Source organism: Excalfactoria chinensis, chromosome 4 (assembly GCF_039878825.1).
Source record: "Excalfactoria chinensis isolate bCotChi1 chromosome 4, bCotChi1.hap2, whole genome shotgun sequence".
NCBI classification, from domain to species: Eukaryota; Metazoa; Chordata; class Aves; order Galliformes; family Phasianidae; genus Excalfactoria; species Excalfactoria chinensis.
In genome coordinates, this window is record NC_092828.1 from 82,511,911 (window position 1) to 82,529,769 (window position 17,859).

Below are 17,859 nucleotides of genomic sequence, written 5' to 3' on the forward strand. Positions count from 1 at the left end.
GCGTGCTGAGGGCTAAAGCGCCGCACTGCGCCCCCTGGCGGCCGCAACGCGCGCAGCTCCGGGCGGATCCGAACCGCGGAACGAACGACCGAGAGCCAGAAGGATGAGAAAGGTTTTTATTACCATTTAATTTTTGCATAATTTAAAAACAAACAAAAAAAAATCTTTTAAAACTGTTAGCTGTAATACAAATCCTTTTATCGTATAAAAATCAAGTCGCCAGTGTATGTATCAGTACCAGACGCAGAGGCGCGGGGCCGGGCCACGACCAGCCCGCTCCTACGGGCGAGCCCAGCGCAGCACCGGGATCCCGCAGAGCGGGGTTAGGATCCAGCAGTGAGGCTGCTCTAGTATGAATCCCACACTGAATCCCATGCTGTGTAAAGCAACACGGCGCTTCTCCATCCCAACGCCCAACTGTGAGGGTGCCGGGTGTTAAAGGGAATGATTCGCGAGCTGAAAGGTTAAAATTGGTCTTGTCACATAAAGCCTCTTGGGGGAGCGATGGCATTCAGAGAGCGTTTCCATGAAGTAAACACAAATCTTGAACAGGGTGGGAAACTCACAGGGTAACTCGGGGGTATCCTGACCTGCTGCCGACAGAGCGCAGCCATGCCATTGTGGGAGATGCGGCTGCCGTCTGTCCACAGGAGAAATGGAGACTGAAACACTGCACTACGTACAATGAAACGCACCAGGAGGGTGGAGGAAGAGAAAAAGAAAGACCCTAAATGGAGAGAATGCCCACCCAATGGCAAAGCTCAGTGCATCTGGGTGCTGCTGGAGGGCATGCTCATGGAGAGGCTGGAATAAATGAGCCGTCAGCCAGCAGGAGCTTTGCTCCCAAAAGGCACAGACGTGCAAGGCACCTAAAGGGCTGCTGATGAGGTACTCTGAAACCCAGAAAAAGCCTCTCAAGTCCTTCCGAGTTCACTTTCTGCTCAGTCCCACCACTGTCGTGTCCATCCGCTCAGTGCCGCCAAGCAATGTTTTCCTTAAGGTATCTAGATGGGGACAGAGCGCTCCATTCATCAGTGATGGAATCCATCACAACAAATCGGTTAAGGACTCCATCCCAACACACCCACTTCCAGTTGACACCAGGACGGCTGCTCTGCGAGCCCACGGGAACGGGCTGTGTGCAACCAGAGCTCCTCATGTGCAGAGTGACTGCCGGCCAGCCAGGGAGAGCAGAACCAAGAGATCTCAGTACGTAAAAAAAAAGGAAAACCTTTTCAAAACAGTAGTAGTAGCTTCAGTACAAAACTGCAAATAAAAGAGGTGCCCGTTGTTGACATTAAAAGCCTATTTAAGAGCAGTTAAAACATACCACAGAGTTGTTAAAGTACATCTGAGTTAAGCAAAGGTTACGGGCTTGCACCAGGGACTGACGATATAGGCCTGACCTGCATTACAAAGACATGTGCACTGGCTTAAATAAATACATTTTAAACACGATAAACTCTATTTACTCAGTTACTGACATTTACCTACAGAAAATAATCTTGCATTACAAGGCACGGGATTAATTGCTGCCAGCACGCCAAGCCCACACAAAAGGCCTACTCCTAAAAGGCAGAAGGTGGTGAGCGGAGGCCGCCTCCCTCACAGCCTGCAGGTGGAGCCACATCTGGAACAGCACTTCTGCGAGTGCAAAAGGTGCAAACAGATCCCAGACAACGGCACCTGGTGAAGAAAAACGTGCAGAAGTCTCCAGGTTTCTGCAAACATTCGTGCATGACAGGCATCGGGGTGTTGCCTACCAGTGTTAGGAACTCAGTGGTGCTTCACTAGCCACATCTATTTGGGTTAACTGCAGTTGCTATCTATGGGTCGCAGTTTGCTGAAGCAGTACTTGTATGAGCGTACATCAGATACATAAAAGTTGCAGTTAGTGTCGGCATCGGTTGCACCAGCTGAAGAAAGGCACATCCTCTTCAGAGAGGGGAATTAGGGCACAAACGTGAACGATTCTACCCCTTGTTTTGGGTTTTGGTTGGTTGGGTTTTGGGTTGGTTTGGGTTTTTTTTTGGTATCAGATAAAGCAAGGTCAGATTAACTCGAGATCCCTAATAACCTTGTTGATATATCTCCTGTTCTCTTGCTAAAATTAGGCTTTTATTTTCTTTTTCTCCTGCCCTGGGTATACACAGTGCAGTTTCACATGTGTGAGAATCACTGGGATGCAAGTTCTGAATGACCAACGGAGGCTGCATCTGGACAAAGACAGCACTGTCACCCTCAGCCAACAAAGCCCAGTCCAGCCCCATTGGTTTCATACAAAGCATCTTTGAAGCGTGCTGCTTTCATGCCACCAAGCTCTAAGGTTAAGACTAAGGAAGGCTTCATGCACTCACTCCTCAGCTGGTCCCAGAATCACACACAACTAACAGTGTACATCCTGAAAATCACAGCCAGCTGCCGCTCATCAGAGCTGCTAGAGAAAGTTAGAGAAGTACATAAGCAGAACTTCCATTTAAACAGTTCATACTGAATGGTGACCTGCCAGAGGGGAGAAAATTGCCCAGGTAAATCTATCCAGTGACTGACTAACCATGGCACAATTAACTGGAACCGTCAGAAGAAAACAAACGTTCCCGTTTCCCATAAACAGAACCTCCACATTTTCTGTCAATGATCACCCAGAAAACAACAAAACCCAACACAGGGATTTGCTGTGCAACGTCAGGTGGTGACTCCAAGAAGATAAAAGCGAAACAATTAACTCTTCAAGCACAAATGGGCTTCTAGCCGAGCCTCTGGGAGTTATCAAAGGGACACACTTAAAAACTGACTTTGAGAATAAGAGTCATCTCAGCTATCTCAGTCAGCCCAGGAAGATGGTTCTAAGTTTATTCTCAGGGTGTAAAGTCTCTTTGAAGAGTGAAGTAAAACCTTAACTTGGTTTAGGAGATTACGAAAGGCTTGCAACTAATCTGCTCTTCCGCCTCTCCATTTCAACAGCACTAAAACCTCACGCTTGAGTGATTCATCACTATCCTAAGTTCCTTACAGTAGGAATCTGCTTCTATTAACAAAACACTTGCAGGTGTTCCCTAGGTCTTGCTTACTGGATTTGATCTCTGTTAACTCTTCACATAAATGATCACAGTTCACTTTAAGGCAAATCTCAGTAATATTTCTGGCATTTTCGTATGTAAACAAATTGTTTTCAAGCTCTGAATTGGCAAATTACAACAAACGCACAGCCAGACTTCTATCTGTCAAACCAGTTTGATCTGTAAATAAGAGATGGAAAAAAACAGCACCTGGACTTAAGGCAAAGTTATCAGAACTTGTGCTTTCCAGCAAATCTAGCAACTGGTGGCTATAAAGTCAAGAAGTTGGGCTTCAGAGAAGTCCCTTCCTTTGTTTCCCTCCACTAAATAAGAACAGAAGCCAAGTGATCCCTGGAGAAGCTGGAGACTGGAACTTCAGAAATTAAGTATATATTTTGACCTCTCTGCTGGAAAAGAAGTTGTTTTGTTTCAGTTTCCCTGAAGCAATAAGACTGCAAGAATATTCTTTGCATAAACCGTTTCTGCTTAGAGCTGTTAGTGCAAGACGCAAATCTTCAATTGAACACGTTAAAAAGCCCTCCAAAATTCTAGTCACTATTCAACTTTGAGCATCCGTCAGCCGAGGTAACTACAATAAGACACATTTCCTTGTGTTCTTCTTTGTCACAGGATAAAGAACTGCACGCACAGCTTCAGCAAACACCTCCCGAACACCCTCCTGATTCAGCGCTGAGCACTCCAAATATTTGACTGCTCCAATTTGTTTAGCCAGCGAAGTCCCCTGTTGTGGGGTAGTGGGAGCCAAGCTTTGCTCTTTTAACTTTTTAACTGTTTCCAGGTCGTTTCTCAAGTCTCTCTTCGTGCCCACTAAAAGAATGGGAACATTGGGACAGTGGTGAGAAACTTCAGGATGCCACTTGTGCCTCACATTTGCATAGGAAGACGGGCTGCCAATGGAGAAGCAGATGACAAATACATTGGTTTGAGGATACGAGAGTGTGCGCAGACGGTCATATTCCTCCTGGCCTGCAGTGTCCCAGAGATTCAGGCTAACTGTCCGGCCATCAACAGTCATTTGGGCACTATAGTTGTCAAACACGGTAGGGATGTACTCTTCTGGGAAGGCATTGGTGGTGTAGCTGATGAGAAGACAAGTTTTTCCCACAGCGCCATCTCCAACAACTACGCACTTTATAGTCTGCATTCTTCACCCAGATACAAAGTCCTGCACAAAGCAAGAAAACAAGTTAGGAAAAGCACACTCAATGAAAGTCATTTTAAATAGATGCTTTTGCAAGTGTTTTTTAACATCACTAACAATTTCTTATCGCAGCCAGACACGCTCGGTGCCTTGGAAGCCACAATGAAGAGCTCAGAGGCTAGGAAGACAATAGTGAAACAGAGATGCAACAAGTTGAAAGCTCTGTGACAACTGGCTGCCTTCCAACCACAGAAGTACAAATTAGCCAAATTCCCACAGTCCTGCCTCAGGAGCAGACAGTTTCCCACAGGCAAAATGGACAAGTCCTTGGGAAGTACCTGCAAGCAGAAAAGGAGCATGGCCTCAGGCCTTGTAACAACATACTCTCTTGTTGTTGGTAAGTCCATCCACACGCACTCTAAGTTGACACTTATTGCCTACATACTCTACTTCCAGTCAGTTTATCACAAAGAAAACGATGGAATAAGCCAAGACATCAGTTGCTGGGCTGCACTGTTACTGTTTGCTACAATAATTCACTCAACTCACAATCAATCAGACCTCGAGTAACTACGTTATTCAGGATGAGAAGTTGAGACAGTAGCATAGACAAGAAAAGCTATTGTTTGAAATATAACAAGAAGTGGTATCCAGATTAGTATACATAAAGGATTTTTCTAAAGAAGCCAAGAACAGATTATTCTCTCTAATTGGTGACAGAACAAGCAGAACTTAATAAGCTTGAAGTAAAATAAAGAAAGCTTATATAGAGTGTTAGAAGAAACACATGGTGCAAAAGATCAGCGATCAAATAGCCTTTCTGGGCAGGCTGTGAAAAACGTTACTCAGGATACATGTCCCTTCAAGGCTTTCTTATCCTGTTTCTGATAAGTAAAGAGTAGGGTTCACCATTAAATGCATGCAGCCTAAAAATCAATTCATTCTAAGCATTTAATACAGGAACCTTCATGTACTTGTTCATTAGCACTGTGGAACATCTACAAGCACAGTCATTTGCTGCACATTTCTGTGCTGGAGCTTCCACTGCTTGCCTGAGCAAGAAAGAACTTGCATCTGCCTTCTCACCCAAATGCCTTTGGGGTACTATCAGTAATCCCCGACTCACAACCAGCACTAAATATGCTGCTTCAAACAAACAAACGGTGGGAGGAAATATATCGTGCATTCCAGAAGAATCACAGCTCCGACAGCATCCAAACTGTGCAGGGAACATGTGAAAATAAGCAAGTCAAGTACTTCACTAATAAAAAAAAATAATCACAAAATTCCTTCCCTCCAACCTCTCCTTCAACACCATCCAAACAAATCAACAGCTTGTTACTATTAAATCTTGCTTTGTCCTTTCTGAGACAGTCTGTATCTATATACTGCTATCTTCCCACTGGGAGCACACATGATTCCTCTGTGCTAGCTGGAAATAAAGTGCCTTATGCTTTGGCACTGCAACAGGCAGCTCTGGAGAGTGATCCTGACTCTGGTACCACAACACCCAGTGCTTAGGGAGGTATCGATACGTACATCCTTGCTATTCAAAAAACAATTGGCTGTGGGAAGCAGCATAAAAGCTTTGCACTAGAAAGGCTGGGCAGGATATGTGATGGGATTGGAAGGAACAAGACACAGAAGAACTTTTTCCTTTTTGAAAATGGCAGGAATGAAATTCCTAAGACATCATGAATGACCTGAGATGCAATCTGGCAGCGACTTCTGAGCTTTGGAAGAAAAGCCTACACGTGTATTTCAACATACATCCAAAACATTGGTCACCTCGCTTCGAGGCTACAGTCAAAAGTAAAGAAATATGCACACAATTTGAAATGGTAAAGGTAATCAGTAAGAAGAACAGCACTGACCAGCAAGAGCCAACAGCAGGACTGCATATATTACTCCCAATCAGTTGCACCAAGATTTTCATTTAACGGGGCTAGAAGAAAAAAAACAAAAGTAAAATCTGTCAAATTCAAGGCTTAAAAACATGAGATGCATTTTGCAGAACCCGAGGTTAAAACTCTATTAAAAACAAAACTGCCAAAAGCATTAGAAATTAAACATCTTTAGCATTTTACCATAACACTGCTGTATCTAACGATGCAGCTATAGCCCACTCTCCTTAATTCTGCTTCCCTGCAGGGCAGGCCACAACCTGCTCTGACACACTGGTCCCCATCACAGCCCTCAGACACCCCCAGGGCCGCAACCCTGCCCAGCAGGTAGCATGACACCCTCTTAAGTGACCCAGGAAGGCTTACCAGTCCTGTCATCCACTGCACCGAGTGGTACCAGCAGCTCTGGTGCGACCAAGGCAGTGGTGGAATGGTAGGAATGAACCACAGAGCACAGGAACCCCATTGCAGTTATTGCTCTTTATGAAACACAAACCACGAGCTCCCCCAAGGGCTCACTCATTAATTTCCAAACAGAATGTCTCACAGGAAGGCAAAGTAGCCCAGAATTGCATCATTATCTGCCCGCAGCATAGGCTGATTCTCCAGAGGGTGCACTATAACGTCACATCACCTCATGCAATCACTAGACAGAAAAGCTCAATTCAACCCCATTTAAAATGTTCTCTATTCAAAGATTATTTCTGTTGGGTCTTTGTTTGAAAGGCTTTCAGTTTGGAACACACTCATAAGGTAACAAAAAAGCTGGGAGGATTAATGCTCTTACTGCATTAATATCTTGAAACACCTGAGTAGAGCTTCAATTTTAGGAGAGCAACAGTCGAAACAGGAAGCAACTCCATGCAAATGTGCCAAAGCATCAAGCTAAGTATAAATTACCCAGAGATGATTAAAGAGCCTGTGGGCTCTTAAGTATGCGTCCCTGCAGGGCACCTTTCAAGTAGGTCCTCTTAGCTGGAAGGAATCATGTGTGGCATTTGCAGACAGAGAAACAAACGTAGACCAAGGTACAGGAGTTAGCAGCGAAATACCGAATTCAGAGAAACTAAAAGAAAATGTAGAAGGAAGCTGATGCCATAGAGAAACCTGCAGGCTGTGAGCAGGTGAGTGAGAGTGAAATTCCACATACAGCGGGTAAAAAAGGAGAACTGAACCAGAAAAAAAAAAGAGGGGAAAAATACAGATGAACACATCAAAAGGAAGGTTCAGAATACAGAAACAGAAAGTTAGGCACGAGCTTCAAAGTGAAGTTTAAAGGTTACTTGGCAAGGGAAAGGAGTCAACAGAAAGTCCAAAGTAGTGAGAGAAGTAATTCTGGTTGCTTCACCATGCCAGAGAACACACTTTGATTACAGCTTAGGCAGGAGATCATCAGAACACGAAGAGTTCTAACAGCTAGGGCAGAATGGGAATCATTTTGAAGGAATCGAGAAAACAAACATGAAATCCACCATCCCACAAAGCAGTGCTGTATGAAACCACACAGATGAATTCTTTCTTCATCAGTGTCTCTGACTTTCCAAACTGGCATTCCAGTTCAGGGTAGTTCTCTTCTCAGAGGATACTGCAAAGCAGGCTGCGTCTGCACACCTGGTGCCTCCTTTGGAATGCGCAAGATCTCAATCTGCGTGTTGAGGCATTGTCTGCAGAGCTGTTCTGACCTCATTCCACATGCTCTGCTATCCTCAGCTCGGACAGCTCGAGCTCCTGTAACGTGGGACACCGGCTGGGGAAATTCACTCCCTGGGCTACAATGTCCCCACAGCAACATCTCTCAGCTCCTCCATGCTACATCAAAATGCTGCTGAGGGAAAGAAGCAACTTCTAGACCTTCTCTTCAGTGCTTCTGAAAGAAATTCCCTCTCTGTTGAGAGAAGGGAGGAAAAAAAATAATGTCAAAAGAGAGTACATAAGAACTTTTGGGGCTTCCTTAGAGGTGTCTTTTTTTAATACTTCCTGCACTTTGAAAAATTCTCGGAATGGGGAACTATTTCTTAGCAGGATGTCTCTGCCCTCACTGCCTTAACGCTAAATGCCTCTTCTGGGTGGATTTTAACTTTGATCATTGCCCTTTGATAACCTCATTTTCATAAAGCTTGTCAGGTCTTCAACTCCTCTTTCCAGTTTGGATGGGGCCCCATTTTGGCCAAAGCACATGCAGAAAAAGCCCCTGGAGTACAGCAAAAGTCGTCTGTACTGAGCTGCTTTGTTCTATTCAGTCATCACCTTTGATCAATCCCTCCCTGTTTTGCAGCCACACAAGCCTGATACGCTGTTATCAGGAGCAAGCAGAAGTCCAGAAATCTAAACAACTTAATAGCTCATCTTCCAGTAACACAAACTACATCGGAGATGATTCATGCTGTCCATAGGAGAAATCAGGGAGAACCCTTCGGCAGTGAACTGGGAAGACAAGGCAGCTTGAAACTATATCCTACCATCCTCACCCAAGCAAAGGAGTTTCTAAGATTCCTGGTCTGTGTGACTTAACCACCCGCCCTAACAGGGGGGATAAAGAGGCTTTCAGCAGCCTAATCAAGGCTGTGTTCCTATTCCATAACAGCTCAGTTTACTCTCCATTGTTTTAGGCAAGCGCCAAACAAGTGGACAAGTGCCAAACTTTCAGCATGCGTGCCAAGAAAGAGTGAAAAAGAGGCTAAATAGGAGATCTCATCCCTAATGCCCTGACCATTGCTTCAGCAATGAATGACCTACTTGGACTCCTGAATGCCTTTCAAAGTTTTCATGCTGCTTTCTGTCCTCCCATTTACCTGCACACACAGCACAGCAGCCAGAGCAGAAACACAGAGGGGGAAACATTAACCAGGCGAGGATTTCAGCAGTGCAGCAAGAGCCTGCAGCCCACGGGCCTGTTCTGTGAACAGCAGAACCAAGGGAGGAGCTTGCTTTCTGCAGCTCTCCACTTTCAGGTTCAGTTCCATGCACACATTGCTGACATCTAACACGAGCACAACTATCACTGCTTCTTCATTCAGTGCAGACACTGTAAAGGCCTTCCTCTTCTTTACACACACAAGGAGATTTCAAAACCAAAAGAAACTGCTCAAAACCTTCCATGTAACATTTTGAAGGCCGATACCGCTGTCAAATTAGGCTGGGATTGGTTTATCTGCTATTTCGTCTGTTTGTTTTCCAGGGATGAGATATAAGCTTTGCAATCAGTATTTCTTAGGGAACAGTGGAGTAAACTTTGTAGCTTTGTTCCACACGAGCTGTTTGGGCACCTCAACCACACAAATGGCAATACATCATCAGTACCCTTACAATACAAATTTGATGGGCATACGACATGAGCAACCAAACGTCAATGAGTTTAAGTTCTACAAAGCCAAGATTGCAGTTCATTAGAAACAAGCCAGTAAAACAGCTGCACAGCTGTGAAATAACGCTGTGCTGAGGTGCAGCTGAACAGGAACTACAAACTAGAACATCTGCAGACATCTAAAGGCCCACTACATGAAAACAAAATGTATCCTGCCATAATCAGAAGCTGCAGAAAAATGGTTTTCTTCCTACAGCCAAACACAAAAGCATGGATTTGTCACAAGTGCCTTTCAGAAGGTATTTAAGCACACAAGTGATGTGCTTCAAAGATAATCACAATAAAGGTGCCAGACCAGGACTGCTGGCTTCACACAGCTCAGGAAAAGTGAGCAGTTGACAGTCCTTTCTAACCTCTGTAGATTTATTCATTACAGGTGGTATAAAACAAGGCAGAGCCTCGGAGACCAACTAAGTGAGGAGAACCAACCACGCTGCTGGGTAAATAACACATCCAGTTACAGCCTCCCTCATTTGGATTTGAGGTGGGGGGAAAAACAAGCAAACAACAGCAACGCTGTGTCTGCTTTCCCATCATCTTTTGTCACCTGGTGTTTAATGACACTATAAACATTTTATTCTGAAGGAAAGCTGGAAGAAAGCCACTGCTGTATTAGAGGGGAAACGTGTCCACAGGGAAAACCTGGCCTACTTCCTTAGAAAAAGGCACTCACGCCTCCTTGATTCTTTTTTGTTTTCTTTCTTTCTCCTCCTCCACGCTCAAATTTCACAGGGAAGTAAAACAAACAAACAAAATGGCCTTGCTCGATCAGCAGTAGCCTTCAGAAGTCCCTTTAAATAGCCTTGATACAACCAAGTCACAAGTTAAAGCATACAGTAAGCATGTATTTGCTCATGGCTACATTATTGCAATATCTGCCACTCTTGTTTGCATCAGCTGCTGCGCTTCTAAAAAGTCAGCACAAGTCCCTCTCACTACAAAGGAGCCTCTCAGCCATCCATCAGACCTGTGCACATAGGACTGTAAAGCAAAGACATAAAAGACTCCTCTTACAGACGCCAAACTTCTCTAACACACAGCCTCAAACAGCACAAAAACATTTAGCGCTGTAGAAGAATCACCACCTCATCACATAAGCAAATCAAACTGAGCGCTCACTTCCTTCCTACTAACTGCAAACCACAGACTTCATTCCAACATCTCCATACGGTTCCACTGATGGGGAATACTTCAAAGCTCCTTTTTTGAATGGAAACAGCTCGAAAGCCAAAATGACAAATGATGTCTCCCAGCCATAAGTTCCCTATGGAAAGCTGATCACAAGCAACCGGTGACAAACCAGGCAACAACGGTCTTCGTGCCCAGCACTAATTGCATAGCAGAGAACTTAAACTAAAAAAACAAGGCGGTTCTTTCGAAAAGAACAAAGGGGAACCGCATCAAACCGGAGATAACAGGTAGACTTTCCTCTGGCAGCCCGAGCTCGCAATTCCTCGCTGCAGAACACACTGAGAGTTGATATACGTTGAGAAGAGGCACACTCACGACAGAGCTCCGCAGCGGCCCTTTGTTGAGACAATACCTGAAACCGGCGAGCACTCCGCTGCCGAGGGCCGGCAGGGCGCCTTGAGGCCGCGCTTCCCTCCCGCTCCGCGCTCTCCACGGGGCCGTAACGCCGCCGGTTGGTGCGAAGGGACCGCCCGTCCCCGCCGCTCCGCGGCCCTGCGAAGGAACAGCCCGCAGTTCGTACCGACGAGCGCGGCCCGGCCCGGCCCTGCGGAAGGGGAACGCGGCGGAGCAGCGCGCGGGGCCGTCCGCACTTCCTGTACATCTCTCGGCAGGAAACCGGGCCGGAGGCGAGCGCGCTCCGAAGCGCCGCAGCTCCCGTCCGCTTCCCCTGCGCGCAACCCCCGCATAAAGCGCTTCACCTCCGGGCCCGCAGCCCGATCCCCCCTCGGGGCACGTACCGCCCCGGGACGCGCTTTTCCGAGCCGCTCCCGCCGCCCCCGCGCCCCTCGGGCGGCGCTGCCCCACGCAGCACGGCCGCCCCGCGCCCTGAGGGAACGGCCGCCCCCGCCGTGACAGCGGCCGCCTCCCGCCTCCCTTCCCCACGGCCATGAGGTAAAACCGCCGTGAAACCCCCTCGGGGCGACGGGACGGCCTCGCTCCCCTCGCGGTCCGCACCTTCAGAGCCCCGAAGCGGGGAACGGACGAGCGAAAGCCCCGCGCGGCCGCCGCCGCCCCCCGCTCACCTCACGCGCCGCCGGCTGCCGCTGCTCCCGGGGCGGCGAACCCGCGAACCGGCCGCACCCCACCGCGCGCATGCGCAACGCGCACGCGCAACGTTACGCCGGCGGGTCCGCGAGGGGGCGCTCGATGAGGGAAGGCGACGCTCCGGCTGAGGGACGGCGTCTCGACGGCTCCGCCTGGGTGCGCGGGCAGGAGGGGGGAGGGAGACGGCCGTAAATGTCAGCAATGTGTCCGCGTAGCCTTCGCTTGGTGCTTTTATTACTTGTCCCCGTCAGCGGGGCAATGCTACGGGCCGCTCCGGGCTCCGTCCGCTCTCGCAGAGCTCTCTCCAAAGCCGCTCTGCAGCCCCGTGCCGCTGGCTGCCTCCGGCTCTTCATCCTCCTCCTCTGACCAGCTCAGGCTGTCATCCGAATCGTCCTCGGGCTCCTCTGTGCTCACTGCCGCCTGGTCCGGCTCGCCCTGAGCGCAGGCCTTGCTCTGGGGGTGCTCCAGCCTGGCCCAGGTCCCGGGGTTGGCCTTATAGAGCGTGATCTCCACCTTGGTGGGGACCATGCTCACAAAGCTCTTCTCTGTTTCGATGACCTGGAGAGAGAGCAGAGGGTGTGGAGATGATCCTCCCTTCATGGCGTGAGCCCTGACACACCAGCAAAGGGAACAGCCCTCTGCTGCTGGGCAGGCAGAGCAGGAGGTGAGCCTCGACCTCAGTAGTGTGGGTGCCAGGCTCCCTCACAGGCAGCTCTGCAGCCAGCAGGACAATCTTCTGCAGAGGGGACACGGGCAGCGAGCACCAGGAATAAAAGTAAGAAGAGTACGTGCAAACTGCTGAGCCTTGCTGCTCCTCTGCAGCCAGCGAGAGGCTGAGAAATTGGAGAGTGGGGTTTGCCCTTTGTGTGGCTTCTGAAAACACAGGGACTGAGCCAGACTCGAGGAGAAGCAAATCCAGAATGCTTGCAGAGCCAGCAGCAACACTCTGCTCTCAGGCAAGGATTGGGTGGCTCAAACATCAGCAAAGCTCTGCTCACAGCCCCTAGCAGAGCTGGCTACAAGTGCCCATAGCTCAGCATTGTGGCTCCCGGATGATCCCAGCAATGAGCCAGCACTGAGGCAGTGTTTAAAAGAGCAGCCACAGTGCTTGAGGTAGTACAGAGCAGCCAGGCGCAGCTCTGACGTGGCTCATGGGGATCGCTACCCATACAGGATCAATAGAGAAAAAAGCATAATTTCCCCATCAGCCTTTGCTGTTATAGAAAACTGCAGCTCTGGAGATAAACGAATCCTCTCTGCTGCAACAGCAGCGATGGGTCTGTGTTCTCTGCAGGGCTTCAGGAGCTGGCAGCAAATAACGCCAAGGGAGGGACTGTGAAATGGCTGTTTGTTCCACAGATACGCCAGCCTGTGCTCAGCAAACAGCAGAGTCCCGCGGGTCGCGGCGTTTCTGCATGATAATGCAATTAAAGTCTTCCTCACGCTGCACGCACAGGAAGGACTGTGAAGAAATTGTAGCAGCAACCATTTTGCTGCTTTTGCAGAGGTCTGAGACGGCACAGGGAATCATTTTCTTTACTGAGAGCCTGCGTTTGGGGCTGCAAATCTCCAGCAGCACAGGCTGCAGATTTCTGAACAGGGAAATCAAAGTAAACAGGATCTTACCCCCCAGAGATCAAGTTCTGCCTGGAAAACCTTATTCCCTTCGAAGATGACGTGAACTTCGAGCTGAAAGATCAACAAGAAATGATCTTAGTGGGCAGCACAGCACTTCCAGAGCTGTTCTCCGGACAGTGCAACTGCCTTCCAGCACCGTAATGCCTCCTACATCCCAGCTGCAGTCTAACAGCCTGCTGATCCCTTCCACAGCTGTCTATCACCGCCGTCCCTATGGTGTGGGTCCACCCTGCTGCCAACCCCAGGTACTGAAGGGTGCCAGCAACCCAGCCGGCTCTTGGCTCATCAACATGGGTGCTGCATGCCCCAGCCAGCTCTCCCAGCCTCACTCACCACAGTGCGGTTGGCCTTCACGCTGCTGAGGGTGGGCAGAGGGTTCTTGCCGTAGATTGTCACCACCACTTGGCTGCCGGTTTGGTGCCAGTCCTGCCTGCATGACACCGCCTTCTTGTCCTGCCAGGGAGAGAAGCTGATGGTGCACAGACAGCAGAGGTGATGTTTGTGCCGAAGGATGCTCAGTCAGTGACTCTCTTTTGCAGAGCGCTGGCTGAGGGTGGTGTCAGAGCACAAGCAAATTGTGCCTCTGGTGCATGTTTTCAAGGGGAGGTGGTTCATGTGAGGGTGGGCAGACCCTGCCAGACTGCACCGTGAACACAAAGCATCTGTGCTGTGCTTGGGGTTGCTTCAAAAGCGTAAAGACCAGAGACATCCCTTTGTTCTAGAGTCACTCTGCAGTGCCCAGGCTCACGTCAGGAGCAGGCACAGTGCACATCCAGGAAGCTTGGTCTGGGGGGCAACAAGCGGGTAACATCATTGGATATGGATGATACCAGCACACTGAGTTTGTGGCCCAACTGCTCACCTTTCTCCCACAGGAGCTTTGGCCCCACCAGGCATTTCTGAGCATCACCAGGAGACAGACCCTACTGCAGCCACCACCACGGCAGCCAAAGAAACAGCAGGGAGGAATCCCAGCCCCTTACTCAGGTAACAGTTTGCACAGACCATTTGCACTACAACATCACAATTAATTCACTGCGTGGGGACAACAAATGACTCCCTGTTAAAGCAACCTCCCTTTTATCCCCAGCATGTTTTCTGCCCGGGACAGAAACATCCTGAGCTCTGAGAGGGGGGCTCAGAGGAATATGGTGCACTTTCAGAGATATCCTTGGCTGTTTTGTTGCAATTCTCCCAGCTCCAGCCTGTTGCCAGCCAAGAGAAGCTCCTTCCCCCCATCGCCCTGCCACAGCACCAAATCGCTGCGTGGATGAGGTCCCCCTCCTGCAAAGCAGCTGCAGAGAGAAGGCTTTACAATAAACAACTGCAGCCGTTTGCAGACATCCGCCAAAACTTTTGGGGGATTTTTGCAGGGCTTTTCCTGTGCTCAGCTGCCTGTTCCTGTGCAGCAGCTCTGTAGGCTGCACTAAAGCAAAGGCAGAGTCAACCCTCCTCCGGCTTCCTATTGCACGCGTGCCGCGGGCGTGAGAGCTGACAGGTTGTGTGAATGAAGAGGCAGTGTTTTAAACAACAGATGAGTGAAGATTACGCATTCAAGCCCCGATCCAGTCATCCGTGGGCAATTATGTTAATTAAGAGAATTAGATGTTAATGCAGAACGGGGGAAAGATCACACCTGAAGTGCCAATTAAGGGCTCTCTCTATGGCAGCCATCTGCCCGAGAGCTCCCCTACTGCTTTCCCATCCCTTACCGCCTTTCCCATCCAGCAGTGCCGCCCCGTGCTACAGCCCGGCTGCTCCAGGAAGGCACTGAAGTCCGTCGTTCTGATCCCGCAGCAGCTCCAGTACTTCATCCTGGGGGACGGCAGGGCTGCCTGAGCAAGGAGCTGGAGCCCTCAGGGACGGGACCGCACAGACCACTCCTGGCCTGTGGCAGGGTGAGCTTGCTCCCCAGTAAAGGATGGTTTCTTACCCCTCATGGAAGACAGGAACACCAGGGTGGAAAGTACAAACCTCTGTGTTGCTCTCTGGGCCCTGGTAGATCTGTGGGCAAAAAGCAGAGGCAGCCCTTGGCTGTGCCTCCAGCACGGCACGGCAGTACAGCTGGGCTTCTGCCCATTCCTGTGGTGGTGCCCACTGTCACCCCTTCACCAGAGTGCAGCGTCTGAGAGGACCGTGGCTGGTGCCAGTCCCTGCTCTGTGCCAATAGCACCCTGCTTCTGCAACAACATCCCCACTGCAACACCCCCACCTGCCACCTCTCCACACAGCACAGGGCTGCCCAGCAGCTGGGTGCTTTGGGCACTGCAGAACACTGCTCTCATCACCCCTAAAAATGAGAGTAATGCTCATCCTTCCTGCCCCTTCTCCTCCTTCCCAGGGTGTGTCAGTCCCACGTCCTTTCCTTGCTCCCTTCTCTGCTTCTTTCCAAGCATGCTGGCCTCCCTCTAGCACAAGCTTTGATGCTGTCAGACCATCCCACGTGGGACGGCTTTAGGGCAAGACAGGACGTGGGCTATGCTTCAGGAATTAAAAGCAGGCAGCAATTATTCCATCCCCGTTTTCAGAGCAAAGGTCCTGAGGACGTGCTGTACATCACTGCAAGCAATTAGCAGAAATGGAACAGGGGGGTACCACTAATCCAGGAATTCAGAAGCCTCTTGGAGGAACGTGGGCTGAGCTCAGCAGGGGCAGACACTTCCTCCTGCCCAGCACCCTGCCCGGCACACAGGGAAGGGGAGCAGCACAGCACAGCAATGCTGGATACTCACTGCCTTGCAGGCTGCGTTCTTGCAGGTGGTGCCAGCTCTCACCTGGGCAGCTGCCTCCCCTGTGAGGACAGCACAGCTTTGCTCATGGACATACAGCATGCCCCGAGCCCTCCCTGCAGGCCCTGCTCTAGGCTTGCCAGGCAAGACCTGCTGATGGCCATCAGCTTATTGCTACCTGCACAGTCGCCCTTGGGCTCCTTGTTGGGAGACAGGCTCAGTTTCTCCAGTGCTTGCTCAAGAGATCGAGATACTTTGATCGGCAGCAGTTGTCGTGGCTCATCAGAGCTGGAAAAACAACAGCAACAAAGGACGAGTGGGTGTTTGTTTTTTGCAATGCGAGTGTTGCTGCCTTTCCCCAGGAAGCAGGCAGGGCAAGGCACATGCACAAGCAGCAGCAAGGCCAGGCTGTACTGCCTACTGAGCCTCCCTCACCTTGGTCTTTCCCGCTGCATCTTCTCAGCTGATTTTGGTCCTTGGACGATGATCTCCTCCATTGGCTTGGCCTTTGGCTTGTCTGAGGTCTCCTCTTGGGAGGGCTCAGGAGGCTTCTCCTTGCTGTGAAATCCCTTCGTGCATCCCTGAGCAGCAGAGACAAACCTGATGTCTGCTTTTCCCTTTCTAACCTGCTCCCAAATCCTATCTCTGTGACCCAGTGGCTCTGTGTCTTGCAGAGACCCTACATGAGGGCAGGGGTGCCTGCGGGGATTCCTGGTGACAATCCCACGTGCAGTTTCAGCAGGACCTCAACAGGAAGGTCTCAGCTCTGCCACACTGCAGCCAAGAGGCAGCAGGAGCCTCCTGCCCCTCCCTGGGCCTCCTTTTGCTCCCAGCACTGCTCAGACACCACAGCTGTGCTGGCATGTGGGGGAAGAGCTGCATGGAGGGAGGGTCCCAGCTGCTGTGACACCACTCTCCAGAAGGCAGCACCCAGGAACAGGCAAGAAACCCCCAGGCAGGAGCCATCCGGTGCGAGTCACTCACCTTAATGGAGAGGAACTCGGAGAAGTCTGTCGTGCGCTTCTTGCAGCAAGACCAGCCCTGGGCACCGGGAGAAGACAAAATGGTTGGGGTGGATGATCCCACCGGATGCAAAGTCCCAACCTGCAGCTGCAGTCCTGCTCACCTTCAGGGCATCGTGGAAGATGGGGACGCCCGGGTGATACAGGCAGGAATCTGAAGAGAGAAAAACATGCGGAGCCTTTTGTGAAGGGCTGCCCTGCCTGCGAGCTGCCCGTGCTGCCCGGCAGCTCCTGAACCGCCTCCTGTCCCCTGGCCGGCATGGAGCCAGCACGCAGCAGCAGCTGAGCCCGCAGAGCAGGAACACAACAGGCACCCCAGCACACCTCGGTGTGAGGCAGAGGAACGTACTTACCCTCAGAGTTGTGCTCAGGATCAAACCTCTGCCCACAGCCCTTGTTGTAGCACAGCAGCGCCATGGCTCAGGCAGGCACGCAGCGCCCTTCACTCCAACACAAACCCCATCAATCTCATCCCTGTCGGCAGTTTCCCCTCTGTTTCCCCGTAGTTTCCAGCACAGGGGCTGGGAGGTGGCTTTGCCTATCTTTGGAGGCAGCTGGAGGAGGTGGTTGGTAACCTGAGAGCCAGCCAAAGATGGACAGAGCAGCTGACGGGGCACCGCCGTTATCTGCAGAGGCATTTGTGTCCTGCCCCTGTGTTCCAGCACACGCAGGCGCCCAGCAGAGGGGATGTGAGCTGTGGGGCTCCCCATGGGTGGGCTGAGTTCTGCCGCTGTCCACATCCCACC

General features: G+C 50.4%; 2 protein-coding genes across 5 annotated transcripts; both read right to left on the bottom strand.

The window, feature by feature from the left end:
- Positions 1–104: 104 nt before the first annotated feature.
- LOC140251484 (rho-related GTP-binding protein RhoG-like) lies at positions 105–11,763 on the bottom strand. 4 transcript variants are annotated; one of them, XM_072335323.1, is made up of 3 exons: positions 11,703–11,763; positions 6,096–6,166; positions 105–4,245 (listed from the first exon to the last, which is right to left on the bottom strand). In XM_072335323.1, the coding sequence occupies exon 3, from the start codon at positions 4,222–4,224 to the stop codon at positions 3,649–3,651; it is 576 nt and encodes a 191-aa protein (XP_072191424.1). In that variant the 5' UTR covers positions 4,225–4,245; positions 6,096–6,166; positions 11,703–11,763; the 3' UTR covers positions 105–3,648. The 4 variants fall into 4 exon arrangements, with proteins under 4 accessions (XP_072191424.1, XP_072191422.1, XP_072191425.1 ...); XM_072335321.1 differs by lacking the exon at positions 11,703–11,763 and adding an exon at positions 11,033–11,098; XM_072335324.1 differs by lacking the exon at positions 6,096–6,166 and having other exon boundaries at positions 11,703–11,748.
- Positions 11,764–11,972: 209 nt separating this feature from the next.
- Positions 11,973–17,530, bottom strand: ITGB1BP2 (integrin subunit beta 1 binding protein 2). Its single transcript, XM_072335320.1, has 11 exons — positions 17,467–17,530; positions 17,218–17,267; positions 17,076–17,132; positions 16,527–16,672; positions 16,270–16,379; positions 16,095–16,153; positions 15,296–15,366; positions 15,075–15,177; positions 13,696–13,809; positions 13,351–13,413; positions 11,973–12,282 (listed from the first exon to the last, which is right to left on the bottom strand). Exons 1-11 carry the CDS (start codon positions 17,528–17,530, stop codon positions 11,986–11,988), a joined length of 1,134 nt encoding a protein of 377 aa, XP_072191421.1. The 3' UTR covers positions 11,973–11,985.
- Between the last annotated feature and the right edge of the window lie 329 nt (positions 17,531–17,859).